This window comes from Quercus suber, unplaced genomic scaffold, assembly GCF_002906115.3.
Source record: "Quercus suber isolate HL8 unplaced genomic scaffold, Cork oak 2.0 scaffold_95, whole genome shotgun sequence".
Lineage (NCBI taxonomy): Eukaryota > Viridiplantae > Streptophyta > Magnoliopsida > Fagales > Fagaceae > Quercus > Quercus suber.
In genome coordinates, this window is record NW_027069560.1 from 1,516,745 (window position 1) to 1,532,365 (window position 15,621).

At 32.3% G+C, this 15,621-nt stretch overlaps 1 protein-coding gene across 1 annotated transcript; it reads right to left on the reverse strand.

Moving 5' to 3' along the window:
• Positions 1 to 8,314: 8,314 nt before the first annotated feature.
• On the reverse strand, positions 8,315 to 14,187 carry LOC112027765 (G-type lectin S-receptor-like serine/threonine-protein kinase At4g27290). The gene is made up of 8 exons (XM_065774616.1): positions 12,894 to 14,187; positions 12,582 to 12,749; positions 11,644 to 11,671; positions 9,569 to 9,698; positions 9,264 to 9,474; positions 8,917 to 9,154; positions 8,687 to 8,837; positions 8,315 to 8,608 (listed from the first exon to the last, which is right to left on the reverse strand). Exons 1-8 carry the CDS (start codon positions 14,185 to 14,187, stop codon positions 8,315 to 8,317), a joined length of 2,514 nt encoding a protein of 837 aa, XP_065630688.1.
• Between the last annotated feature and the right edge of the window lie 1,434 nt (positions 14,188 to 15,621).

The window sequence follows — 15,621 nt, forward strand, 5'->3', positions numbered from 1 at the left end:
TTTTGATGTTGAAGCATTAAAATAGGGGTTTGGGAGAAGATGGGAGAAGTTTAAAACAAAAGACCCACAAATGCCCTTTAGAAAGCTGATCTGAAAATTTTCACGGGAAGCTGACTCGCGAAAGTACTCGCGAAATTTTCACGGGTAAGCCTTACTCGCGAGATACTCACGAAACAATCGCGAAACTCTCTGTCCAAAGCTGAAAATGCTTTAAAATTGGACTATTTAACTCCCTGTTGAGCCTATACATGAAATAGGTGACCAAAACACCCATTTTGTTTTTTTTTTTTTTTGGTTTTCATTGTATTTTGATTTTTTTTTTTTTTAAATTTAGAATCAATGTCACTTATTTATATATTGGTAGATATTTAATTGGTTTGGATCTGTTCAATTTCTTCCTTTTTCATGGGTTTTGCTTCCTCAAAATATGATTTGTTTAATGGAATTTTGGCTTTAAAAAACAAATTCAAAAAGAGTAAGAAATTTTATGACAATAGATAAGAATTTTAGAGCATGTTTGGATAGCATGAAAACTCAGTGATATCACTTAGTTTTCATGATCCATCATCCAAAATGAGTGGGTCCCACAAATGACAAAGTGTTTGGCTTGGTTTTAGATGACTGTTTTCATCACTCAAAAACTCAAAATTTTGAGTTTGGATGATGGAAACTGAAAACACAATTTTAGTGTTTTCACATTCCAAGTTATGAGTTACATGGCATTTTAGTAAATACATAAAAATAATGGGACCCAAAAGTCTCGTCACATCAATTCTCTTTCTTACTTTCTTCTTCGGGCACACGCCATGTTCTAGTTCTCTCTTTCTTTCTATTTTTTTTTTTTTTAATTTTTTTCTTTTTCTTTCTTCCTTCTTCACTCTAGTGCCATTCTTCTCTTCTCTTTTCTTTCTTTGTTTCTTCACAGCTGCAGCTTCTTTCTTCACACCGATTTTTTCTGGGCATTTTTGGCGAGCGCCATTCTTTTTTTCTGGGTTGTTATAGTCTTTTCTTGATGGGTTGTTTCTTCACAGTGCCATTCTTCTTTTTCTTTTTCTTTTTTGTTCTTCTTCATGGCTGGGTTCTTTCATCTTCTTCTCTTTTTTCTTTTTTCTTTTTTCTTTTCTTTCCTTCTTCTTCACTCTGGTTTCTTTTCTCAGCTTCTTATTATTCTTCTTCATTCTTTCTTTTTCTTTACGTGAGGATGGCAGAGGACTTCGATTTCAGTTGTAATTTGCGTTTTAATCGGGTTATGGTGTGTTTTTTGAGCTTGGAGTTGTGGATTTTGTGGGGTAATTTTTTCTGGTATTTCTTTTTATTTTTATTTTCATTATATATATGTAAAAGAATTTGCTGTGATGTTGAAGGTGTTGGTGGATCTGCTATGGTGGATGGGTTTGAATTTTGGTGATTTATATATGGTGGTGGATGCAAAACAATGGCGGTGGGTTGGGTTTTTGAGAATTGAAATTGGTGGGTTTGTGGGTTGTTGGAGGTGGTAGAAGCCGAAATGGGAGGAGAAAGGTTTCAATGTTTCAGGCTTCATGAAAGAGGAGAGGAAAAATGAAAGAGATGGAGGAGAGAGACATGTTATTGTTTTAATCTACACAGTACATGGGCTCTACCACTTTGTCAAAATTTTGAGTTAAGCTCACCCATATTTGAAACCAAACAAAAATAAGATAGAGTTAAGGAAAAAGTAGAGATAGAGATATGAGTTATGAAAACTAAGTTCAAGTGATAAGAAATGAGAAATGAGAAATGAGTTTTGAGTTAAGAGTAAACCAAATAGGCCCTTAGTGGTTAAGAGTTTTGGTTTCTCGAGTCTTGTCATATTGTTCGAAGAAATGCTTCAATTGAATTTTCCTCAATGTCAGTTTCCAAAATTTCCCCTCTTGTGAGAATTGTTAGTTGACTCACAAATTTCTGTTGTCAGGAATCCTCTCACTTAGACAAGGCAAAATAGGTTAGAATTTTCTTACCCGACCCAAAAAATACCTGACTCAAACCCGATTTTTTTTTACCCGAAGCAAAAAAGAATTGACCCGTGACCCGACTAAGTGATAAGAAATGAGAAATGAGAAATGAGTTTTGAGTTAAGAGTAAACCAAATAGGCCCTTAGTGGTTAAGAGTTTTGGTTTCTCGAGTCTTGTCATATTGTTCGAAGAAATGCTTCAATTGAATTTTCCTCAATGTCAGTTTCCAAAATTTCCCCTCTTGTGAGAATTGTTAGTTGACTCACAAATTTCTGTTGTCAGGAATCCTCTCACTTAGACAAGGCAAAATAGGTTAGAATTTTCTTACCCGACCCAAAAAATACCTGACTCAAACCCGATTTTTTTTTACCCGAAGCAAAAAAGAATTGACCCGTGACCCGACCTTGTTTTTGGCGAGTCAACCTGACCCGTATCCCGAACCATTTTTTAAAACTCTTTTTGGTAAAAAGAATAATAAAATTAAGACAATATTAATTTAATTGTTTGTTGTGAGCTTTAAGGAAAAAATTGAGACATTTACATAATTACATGCAAATGAATTGAAAGATAAATGGTTGAGCATTCTATAATAAGTAAAGATTTTTAGATATCAAATAGCAAAGTACATGCCAAGATAATTTGGTTATAGTAGAGTAAAAAACATAAATTTAAAATTGTAGATATGTGTGAGAAACATTCATAAATGTGAAAATAGTAAAAGCCAAAGTATCAAATTAGCATAAATTATGAATGCTTAGACCTATTTTTTAATAATTTATGTCCAAAATAAACGACTTTTCAAAATAAATTATGATATTTCCTAGAGTGTGTGTTGCTTAACAATGATATGATATTCACAAAAGAGACCATACATAAATAAGTAAGCAATCAAACTTTAATGTATATTCTCAAATTGAAGTAGAGTGCCAACCACAATTGATAATAGACTATAAAATTAATTTTCAAGATTGTAAATTTCTTATATGTTTTTATTTTTTGTCAAATAAGTTATCCAATAAGTCGATTGTAATTTTGTTTTATATTTTGGGATGTTGATATTGTGTAAAAATAAAAACTTTTGTATTTGTTTTACTTATTTTTGTGTAATTTTGTTTTAGTTAGTAATGTTGAGATTTGTATAATTTTAAAAGTATTGAATAAGTATTAATAAGTTTGAGTTCATTCTTAATATAAGTGGTGAATTCAAAGTAATGTATTTTACATTAAGTAATTTGTTGCATGACTTTCCAAATAGCAAATACAAGTTGTTTTTCTTTAAATAAAAAAAATAAAATAATTCATGTGAAAAATACAAGCCAATCTGACCTAACCCGCAACCCAATTGACCTGACCCGACCCACCCATTTTGCCATGTCTACTCTCATTGGTGTGTTATGCATATTTTTATGATGTCATGCTTTATTGTATTTGTTAATTCGTGAAGCTGAAGTGGACAACTTTTGAAACATGTAAGATCACAGACATTTATAAAAGTCTAGGACCATCATGTCTTAAATTTTATATAGCCAATGCTAATGCAATCTAGACTATTTATTTTGTTGTAAAATAATTTACGGAACATATTTTTAGCATTTTACCTGAAAATATTTGGTCAAACCTGAAAATATTTTTCGTTGATCATTAAATCCTTTGTAAAATACTATACAATGTTTTATCTTTAAAAACTTGGTAAAATATTTTACAAAAACACGTAAGGGCTTTCCTCCCCTATTTGGTGGTGGGGTTGCAAATAAGCCTATGCATGTAACTCTCCTCGTGTGCTTTGAACAAAATGGGGAAATTGAAGTTGACAATATAAAAAGAGTAATGCTAAGGATACTTATAATTTTACTACATAGTTCAAACTATTGTGTTACTTAAATAAATAATTAAAAAAAAAAAAAACGATGTGTTACTAATCACCAATGATAGGCCAAGAATGTATTGACCTCTTGTGATGAATTAATTGATTAATTAGCCAAGTTTATTAATTAGTCAAATTAACATGCAAGATGCGAGGTAGCACAAACAAATCACCAATTAAATTAAGTATGCAGCGGAAAATAAATTGACACGGTGATTTGTTTACGAATAGGGAAAACCTACATGGCAAAAAACCACACCGGGTAATTTTAAGGTCACCACTCCCGAGAATCTATTATTATCAAAACAAGCGGTTACAAGTAAAGGAATCTCAGCAACTTATACCTACCTACAGTTGAACCCTTACCCCAATACCCAATTGAACTTATTTTGTAATGACAATTTCTCTTTTTCAATGCACGGCTCCCACTACGTGACTAACCAATTGCGCGGATCCCAGTATGCGACTTGATCACCAACTAGAGAAGAATGTTGGCTGCAAAGTTCTTCTGTTCATCACGCGATGAAGATCATGAATTTGCTTGGACACAAAACCTTATGGTGTACAAACACAGTAGTTTATTCAAGAGAAAGAAGAACTAGGGCAAACTAGGTTTCCGGTCACACTTTGCATAAACAAGACTTTGCTCTGCACTTATGCAACTGTGTGTAACCTTTTACGGCCCTTAAAATAATCCTTATATATGTTTAGGGTTGTGAGAAACGAAAGCTTAAACACATACTCACAGATTGGATGAAAAACAGCTCTGAAAAACTGAGTTTCATAAACCTCGATTGATAGCCATCTATCGAGCTAGCTGTCAAGCCATGGGCTTTAGCAGCTTTCAAACCTCAATAGATGCTAGTGGTCGAGCTTTAAAATCCTACACTTTCTCACTTGATTCTTGGACAGACTTGCATGGCTTTAACATTTGAACTTGAAACCTTGTTTCTTGAAGCATTAAACATATCCTAGATCTACCCAATTACAAGTAAAATGCATTTTGTCAAAGGATTAACCAATTACATAAAATATTAACATATGTTCATAACATGATTCACATATGCCCTAACAACCAAAAAACAATTCAAATAATCATTTATGAGGTGTTTAAAGTTTACTAATCACATTCATTGTCATATCCATTTATAAGGTTTATCTAGTAAAGTTGTAGTTAGGCACTTTTGGATATACACCACTGACAATTTCTTTAAAACCTTCTCCTCTCTCCCCTTGTGTGTGTAATAAAATACTTAGTATTCTTAAAAAAAAAAAAAAAAAGTAAAGTTGTAGTTTATTCTCCAAATATATATATATATATATATATATATATAAACTTGTAACAACTTTAGCATTTTCCATATAGAAAAGAATAAAAAAGATATTAGTTGAAGAAAATATTTAACTACTAGGAATGAACAGAATAACCAAATGATAGTAGCATTGGAATCATTCCAATAAAAAGAAAAATTTTGCCCTCCTTTTATCGCATTTCAACGTAATATTGGACTAGTATGTTGGGTGGGATTTAAACAAATTTTGTTAATTTGTAGATTTATAGCATGTTGTCAACTTGTCATTAGAAGAGTGTTATTATTATTATTATTATTATTTTTAAACAAGATATAAATTCTACTCTAGTCTAGTTTATGTGTATGTGTGTGTGAAGCTCCTATCTGGAGACTTAAACCCCGGCCCTTGCCTCCCACGCCTCACAAGTACTTATACTTGTAGAGTGACTGTCACACCAAGGGTGTGCGATGGTTATTATTATTATTATTATTATTATTATTATTGATGATGCACGAAAATTAGTAGGCTGAATGCTCCGGGCTACAACGATGATTTAATGACCTTAAGAGAAAGAAAATAACTGTCATGGGTGACTGGGGTGAACCGGCCAAGAATTCTCTAACGATTAAGTCAGTTTTTTCTCTAGAACACAAGGATAGTGAGTAGGCTAACGTACCTTCGGTTGATGGAGTTAGATCCCTTTTATAGAGAGTTTTTAGTGGGTCTACTTATTCGGATCCACTACCATCATGGGAGATGTGTGGGATTTGTGGAGAGAATGGAGCAGATTTTGGGAATCCTCCCCACATTCCAGAATAATAGAACGTGGTCCAATTGTTTGGTGTCTGTAGGAAATCCTCTGAAATTGACTAAGTGTCATTTGGTCGTCCATTTTTGTGACATGGACGACTAGATTATCTTGGATGATCATAACGCTTGAGGACGGAGCCTATTCATTACCCATGGTACCTTATATTTGGCTCCCTTTCTTATGAACTAATCTAGACGTGGTTTGGTCATAGACGACCATTATGGACGAAAGGAACTTGATTCAGCCCACGATCAATTATTATTATTGTTGTTGTTGTTGTTGTACGAATCATGAACGAAAGCCAGCCCAAGACTATGGCCTGCTCCCATCTGGTCAAGAATATAAAGTAGAAAGGGACCCACTTGCTTGGGGAAGACCACCCCTCATGTGGTGAACTCACTAAAGGAATGCTATAAAAGGGGGAAGAAAAGTTTGAGAAAGGGGTTGGAAAAAAAAAAGGGAGAGAGAAACACAAGAGTAGCGAGTAAAGATATATTTCAGGATTAAGGAAACCTATTCGAATTCTAGAAAAAAATGGTTGGCTACATAGTCATCATCTTGGCTAGGTCAGGGTTAATAGAGTTAAGGGCTCAAACCTTTCTTTAACTTCATCAGAAACCATAACACCATTTCTCGGGTATCCCACTGTGGGATAAACGCAACCCAGAATACAAGTAAATTAGGCCCTCAGCCCAAAGCTCTTGTACAATTGGGTTAAGCCACCACAATTATTATTATTATTGTTATGACATATGTGGATATTGTTAGAGACATATGTTATGTAAATTGGCTAATTCTTTGACAAAATGTACTTTACTTATAATTTGGTAAATCTATGATGGGTTTAGTATTTAAAGGAACAAGAGTTCAAGTTTAGTATTGAAGCCATGGAAATTTGTCCAAGAAACAAGTAAAGAAGTTCTGCTCATTAAAGCTCGACAGATATCTTGACAAATTTATATCCATCGAGGTTAATACTGATGCTCGACAGCAACTCGACAAAAGTTGTATCTATCGAGAATTACGAAATTCAAATTTTCAAATCTGATTTCACGCATATCCTATGTATTTGTACAGGGTTTCTTTTCTCAAACCCTAGACATATATAAGGATTATTTTAAGGGTTGTCAAAGGTGATGCAAAGTGATGCAACTTAATGCAATTTGATTATGCATGCAAATTGTGACCGGATATAGAATTTGCCCTAGCTCATCATATTCCTTGAAGAAGCTGCTATGTCTTTGTGCCAAGGAGTTTCTTGATCTTCATCGTTGGATGAACTGAAAAACTTTGCAACCAACATCTTCCTCAAGTTGGTGTGTTAGTCACGTACTTGGATCCTTGCACAATTGGTTAGTCACGTACTAGGAGTCGTGCATTGAAAGGAGAGATTGTCACTACATTACAATTCCAATTGGTATTGGGGTAAGGATTCAACTGTAGGTTGGTATTAAGTACTGTGATTCTTTTACTTGTAACCGCTTATATTGATAATAGTGGATTCTCAAGAGTGGTGACCTTAAATTCACTCGGTGGGGTTTGCCTTGGTGGTTTTCCCCATTCGTAAACAAATCTCCTGTGTTAAATTTATTTCCCGTTGCATTTAACTTAGTTGGTGATTTGTTTGTGCTACTATGCTTATTGCATGTAATTGAATCTAATTAATTTCACTTGGCTAAATTAATTGATTAAGTTACCAAATGGGTCAATACATTCTTAGCCTATCAATAATTATTATTATTATTATTATTATTATTATTATTCAATAATTACAATGGAAAAGGAGGATTTGAACCTTGAATGCCTTTGTTGAACAATTCATGAGGTGCCAGTTGAGGTGCTAAGAGAGGGTTTAGGGCTTCTTTATTTCTCGCACCTTCTATATATAGTCTTATATATATACTTTTTAAATAGATTCATTTTGGCACTAATTCCCTAAGAGCAGTGATTTAGGTGCATTAAATGTTATATATATTTCAAAAAGTTAAGTTAAATAGTACACATATATCCAAAAAATACACACATAAACAGTGAATTTGTGATTGCAAACTATTGAATCATTAACAAGTGTATTTTGTTCTTTGAATAATGTGCATTACAATTCATAATTGAGCATTTATTAATTTTAAATTTGTGCCCTTAGAGCACTTGTTAACAAGACTCTTAATTTGCAATGTTCAAATAAGACAAATATCACATACCTGGGGGAATACAACTTATGTAGTGAACAAATGAAGAATAACAATCATAGGATCGTTTAGTGGATGGAAGTACCAAGGTGCATCTGGTGGTATCATATATAAGATTATGGCTGCATTTAGGGGTGATCATTCCTTCTCCATACAATATAATGCAATTGATATGATGTTTGACTATCGAGCCTCTAACAACGTAATAGTAACTTCATTGGTTGAGGATGATTGGTTCTTACTTGATACCGATGATTTTTTTCCTACAAAGAAACCAAGCTCTTTGGGTTCTGGTAATGGACTTTCACTATGCAACATCATAACCACAGATGACATGTTAGGCCGATCCTCATGATGTTGTTGCAAACATAAGAAACTAATATGGAGGCAACGTTCAATCTCCGATAGGATGCAAGAGTCCTTTAAGCAAGTATCAATCAGTTTCAAAGGCATATTTTCTTTCCACAATTTCCATGCCTGAAACATTTCAAAATTTACCATCATTATTTGTAACATTATATGAAAAGTAGAGAGTCAAATCTTTTGTGAACTCACTTGTCCAACAAGGTTTAGACTATGGTCTTGATAGAAAGACCCTCGATTTTTCTTTCCACTTAATATCTCCAACAACAATATTCCAAAGCTAAAGACATCAGATTTTATTGAAAATAAGCCATCAATTGCATATTCTGGTGCCATATACCCACTGCAAAACATCATTAAGAATAAAACTCTTTTATTGGAAAAACAAAGTGTCAATAATAAAACATGTAAAGAATACTTACTATGTTCCAACCACTCTATTTGTATTTCCTTCAGTTTGATCTCCACCAAAGATTCTTGCCATGCCGAAGTCAGAAATTTTTGGGTTCATCTTACTATCTAGTAAAATATTACTTGCTTTGAGATCTCTATGTATAATCCTCAAACTAGAATCTTCATGAAGATAGAGAAGCCCTCGCGCAATCCCACAGATAATGTTGAAGCGCATAGACCAACCTAAAACATTAGCTCTCCTTTGATCTGGATGTTTCTCATTTATATTAATACTAGTCCAAATTGAAAAATAAAAAAAGAATTTGTAATTTATTTAAATAAACATAAATTCATGAGGCTTGGGAAAAATTCAAACCAAAAATGAAGAAGTCCAAGCTTCTGTTGGGCATATATTCATAAATTAGAATTTTCTCCTCTCCTTCAATGCAATAGCCCAAAAGCCTAACAAGATTTCGGTGTTGCAATTTGGAAATCAATATAACTTCATTTTTAAACTCACTCAATCCTTGTCCAGAACTCCGTGAAAGCCTTTTTATAGCAACTTCTTTTTCGTTTGTTAGTGTGCCCTAAAAATTCACATTTGTAAATAGATTATATTAGTATTGAATATGATAATCACTACTTCTTTTAGGTCTCTTTAAAAGAATTTTATAGTGTTACCTTATATACAGGTCCAAAGCCACCTTCACCGAGCTTGTTATTGCTTGAAAAGTTGTTAGTCGCATCAATTATGGTAGACAGGCTAAAGAATGGGAGCTCTAAGTCTTCACTTGGCCTTCGATGTGTTGGTCTATCATCTCATTGTTCTTCATTTTCTCTGCTGAGAGTAAGATGGGTTCACATTATACATAAGAAATTAAAACATTGCATTTCTAACTGAACAAAACAAAGAAACGAGGTACTTGATCATAAATAAGACACAACAAAGCCTCATAACCAAGTGAGAAAAACTCTCTCACCAAAAACTTATACCAATCCGCAAATACAAATTACCATAGAGACGTCTCATCTTCTTATTAATTGTGGCACTCTTCAACTAATTCAAAGTCTCTTGACATGTTGGGTACCCTTGGGCCAAAGCCACATAACTCTTAGTTGTATTGTCCATTTATAAGGCTCTATTACTTATTCTTACTTATTGCTTAGTAGACAACGAATACATTTCTCAATGCATACGAAATAATTTTTCTGAGTACATAAGTGGGGCATAAGTGGGGGTGGCGTTACGTGTTGCCCAAGGGGTTGATTTTTTGACTCTCCTAAAATAAATATTTGAACACCCTGACCATAAATTTTATTTAAATCTAGTTAAAATAAACTTGAATATGATCATTTTGATGCTATTTTCACAATAATTTCACAATAAAAGGTAAGTGACAAGTTGTAACTAATTTTTATTTTGACCAACAATCAGCATCACTTTTTTACCTTCCTTTTTCCCTAATATATGACTTTTTTTTACCTACCTTCAACAACTTGTCACCTATATTTTGTTGTGAAATTTTTGTGCAAGTGTTATGTCAACAGCACTACTCTTAAAATATTTAATTTTATAATAAAGAAAAAAATGTTTCAAATTTTTGCTCGTTTGTTAAAAATAAATAAATGAATAAACCTTCTATCTAGGACTCTAGCTTACTTTTCCATTGACTACAAAATGAAGTTATTTTTCCTTGCACTTTTCTTTTTCATTAGCAAAAAATTACACTATCGTTCCTACCAACTAATCTATATTTATATCTGTGATTTCTTTCTTTATTCTCTTTATCTCTCTTTCTCCAATCTATGTCTTCTTAGTCTTTATCTTTATTTGATCAAGTAGTTTTCTTAGCTTTTATCTCTGTTTGTTCCAATTCTAAGAGAGTAACCATGTGTATGGTTAAAAAACCGTACACTTCAAAAGCAAAAATTTATATTAGTTTATTATTTTTTCTTAGTTCACATTTACTCCTAGTCCCACTCCTAGGTTTGTTATTATTCTTCTTTATCATATGTTTTTATTAATTAATATTACATATAAGTATAATAAGTTATTATGCATTCAATGGTTGTTTGTCTTACTGATCTTTAAATTATTAATAATTTTTTAGACTATTACACGATATAGTTGTATTGTGTACTAAATTGTATTTATTTTAGATTATTGTATATAATATGGAAGTTGTATATACCCAAAAAAAAAAAATCATTCTATTTTTTTAATTGCTCTCATGACAAATTTCTAACTCCACCACTACTGACCCTCCTAAAAAAAATTATTAGAACTGCCACTGTAGATAAGGAATATTTTTCTTGGTGGGAAGGAGTACATCTCCATGCAAAATAAGGAATAGACATACAAGTATTCCATGGAGTTTTTTATTTTTTTAGTTTTAAGTTTTCACTTTTAAATTTTGTTTATTCAAAAGTTGAGATTAAAAGTTATTTTTTAACCGCTCAATTTGAGCCATTAAAACTAGTTAATAAAAAAAATTAATATAAAAAAAAAAAGAAAAAAAAAAAAAAAAAAAAAAAAGAGCAAACACTTTTGAAAACCCCACAAATACGGATACCCCTTGCAATACGGCTAAACCAGAAGATTGGTTATGGGGCACAAACCAAACGTATGCAAGGGGCATTTGTTTTCATAATAAAATAAATAATCACTTACCAGACACGTGTCACGGAGGAATCCTTATGAAGTGTACAGTTATTTCAGTGAAGAGATGACGGACCATGTATGAAATTGAAACTACATGGCAGCCATAATGGTTGACTGAGCATCTACAAGTCCAAATAAATTTAAATAAAATTGAAATAATAGTCTGTTTGAATTGAGGAGAAGTAGAGTAAATAAAATAGATTTAGTACTAAATTAGTTTATTTTTACCTATTCTACTCAACTCCCCATCCTTTTTCCCTCCATTCAAACAGACCATTAAGTCCAGTTGGGTAATTGTCCACCAACAAAAAAAAAAGGGTAATTGTGCAGAAATTCAATGAATGAGTAACAACATAACGACATAGGTCTCCTAGAAAATTGAGTCAAGTATGACCCATGATTTTTTGCGAATTTGCCACTGCTAATAATTGTGGAGTATTGAGGATAAATAAAGTTCAATCTTTCGAAAGAAATTGGTATAGATTATTTTTGTCAACTTAGTTTACTATTTAGCTTATATTTACTGCTATTCACCGGTCTTATTATATTTTTTTTGTACTATTCATGAGTTCAACTATACTATTTCAGCTAACTTTAACCTTTTTGTATAGTACTTTCAATAAAAAGTTTTCAATTTCAATAAAATAAGAAAATCTTAAACAGACTCTTTATAGATCGATGCTCTAAAAGCATTACTTTATAATATATTCAATTTTTTTTAAAATGAAAATTGTAATTAAATTTTTTTTACGGTATTTTATATTTTTCACAAAAATAATTTCAAAACTTTGTTAAAATAATATACTAACAATTACCTAAAGGGGTACAAATGATTCATGTTTGCACAAAACAATTATGTAGATTTTCTTCCATACAATGGTTTTTTATTTAGATAGGATGAAATGGCAATGCATCACAGCTTTTCTTGTTCATCTTCTTATTGACTAGCTGCTCTGTACGTTTCAAGAAGTTCAATTAAACAATCTTGCAATATCTTTTTCTAAGTGGGTCAGAGAAAGTGATATTAATTACCTCTAAAATGTGTCCTCTTGCAAATGCAGTAGGGTCTCAAGAGAATTCCAAAAACTACGGCAATTGCCATGGAAACCACCAATATCACTATCATCTTCATCTTTCTCTTGTGTTTCACCTCTTCATGGTTGACTTGGCAATAGAAGAGCAAAAATATCTTAGATGCAACTATTGGAACAGACTTTAATCCAATTAAACAGATGTAAACAAATATTTAGGTCCATACGAGTATGGAAGTAAGGAACAAATATTAATTAAGGCCTAATCAAAATATATACGAATTAAATAGAAACAAAGATTATAGGCCCATACCTTGCTCTGCAGGCATTCGAATATATACATCATGCCCATTAGCATTCTGCCCGGTAGCTGAAATCAGTCGAATATCAATTAGATCCCCATACCAGATAGCGCAGCCACTTCCCCCATTTCTAATATCTGAGTTTGTATAAGCCATACAGGAACAGTTGTTCAAACATTTGTCTCTGCATTCGATAAGATTCATACTTTCATTCAACCAAGAATACGTGGTATCTGGCATTTTGTACCCCACCAATTTAACAAACCCAATTTTATCTTTATCCTCACAGCTCAATTGCATACTTCGAACACATCCCTTAGACCACTCTTCTGGGTTCCATGTTTCTAATGACTTAGGCTGGAATCCTTGTACACATTGACAGACAGGTGAGTCACCAATGATACAATTGCCATAAGCACCACATATATTATAACTGTCACATATATCTTTTGGCAAAGTTAAGTACAGGCTCCATATTTTTTTTGCTTCAACCCACACGTAGCGCTGATACAAGTTGAGAGTTGAGTTCAAAACTACTCTTGAGATTACAGACTTTTTAATATTGTGGAATATGACGTATACCTCATCCTTGTTGGTGATAAAATTGAAGTTGTAAATCTGGTTTTCCTTTAAGTCTGGTATACCAGTGAAACCAATGCCATTCCATGGGCCAGTCCGGAAGTAAATTTCGGAGCCTTTCTTCATGACTATCTCCGGGCAGTTATGAAGTTCAATCCCCCAACTCAGTTCTCCTGGAGATGGATCATCTGGACTCTTCCATGCAGTTAGGCGCCGTTCCAGACCAGTCCTTAGGTCCCATCCAAGCTTCATCCCTGAAAGCCAAGTATCAGAAGGATAATCAAAACTTTGCCACAAATAGTTTTCTGGGTTTTCTTCATTCTCATCTCTTAATACTAGATTTCCAGAATCTAAAAGCTCTACCATCGGATTCCTGGCTTCATTTGTTGAATTCACCGACCAAGCAACTGTCCTATTCTTGGTGAGAAGAACAAGACTACCTTCACTGTTTGCCATTAACACTCCAGACAAGTCTGTGATTGGATTGCGCCGGTTTGCCACCCAAACAACCGTTTTAACTGGGATATTGTTGAACCAAATTCCCAAGTAACGGTTAGTGGTGTTACCTGGACTGAAGAACCCCAGGACAAAGCTTCCATCTTTAGAGACCAATGTTGTGCCGTCACTGAGGGATTGGTTTTGGGTAATGCTGTAACCAGCATCCGATAATGCAAAGTAGAAAAATAGCAAACTGGAATTCAAAAATACATAAGCAAAGATGTCCATTGCTCTCTTTTCTTAGAGCTGTTAACCAACATGTTAAATTTAGACCCCCATTAAAATGAGTAAAGACTAGATAGAATACCATAGGTCATGCATTGACTCAAACATGTTGTTCTGTCTAGCATTGGCAACACTTTAATACGACATAAAATTTAGAATTTTCGAAGAATCCAGTCAGTGTTAATAATACTGATTGGATTCTTAATTAGAAAATTTATTTTGCAGATGTCACATTTTTGGTAGTCTGTCGTGGTCCCGAATCTCCCAGTGTGAAAGGTCGAGAAACGAATGGAAAGGTGAGGAATACAAATCTTTTCCATCTTTTTTTGTTATACTATCATGTTGTTATTTAAAAAGGATAATAAAAAATATATATGAAAAATTGTGATTGATGAATGTAAAATGGAACAAAAAAACAGTACAGAAGATATATATTAAAAAAAAATGCATTTTTTAGAATGTATTATAGTAGAATGTATTATTTATTTTATTTTATTTTTTTAGAAAATTACATTTAATAGGATGCTGAAACTTTTTACTAAAAAATAATTATGCTGAATGAAATTTTGTATCTGATTTGAAAAGGTGTAGAATTCATTTTTGGTACATTTATCTATTTTTTATTAGGATGACTATAAAAACCAAAAATATAATTGTTTCTTACGTAGAAATTGAGAACCATTAGAGTTTTTATCCATTACATAAATTTCTAAAAATAAAAATTTCAATTTTAGCATCTACTTAAATTTCAATTGAAAAATATTTGAAAATTTTCAATAGAAAAACAAGTTACATTAGTTTATTTTTAATTAGAGAGTTTTGTACATAAAAAATTAAAAAAAAAAAATTACTCAATATGCTATATAAACAATTTCTACATAAATTTTTCTCTTCATAATTTTTTTTTTTTTTAAGTGTCCCATTTCTTAGAGCATTGGTAGCAAATTACTTAAAATAAGATAAGTGGTAAATATGGGTAACCAAAATAAATAAATAAAAACACCTAAAAACTTTCGCATCAGCATACCCATTTCATTCCAAAGATGAGTTTTATGAACCTTGGCTCTCTATTTTTATGGAATACTATTCATTCCCTAAACTCATTGTTTATATTGTTTTTGTATCTTAGTAACTGTCATAAAATAAACTCATTATGTTTTTTTTTTTTTTTTTTGTCTTGTCTTGGTAACTATGATAAAATAAGGTGAATATGTTGAAAAATGAGGAATAATAAAAAATAAATGAAAAAATAATATTTAAATAAAATAGGGTTTGGAATAATGAATTTGATGGGATGAAAGAAAATGGTTAGCTAAAACATGAAAAATATGTTCTTATCTTCGTATAGGGAGAAAATTTTAGGGGAGCCTCTACCAATGTTCTTATATATATTATTTTTGAAAAATATCATGTTTAGAATATCTTCAAAACAATTTC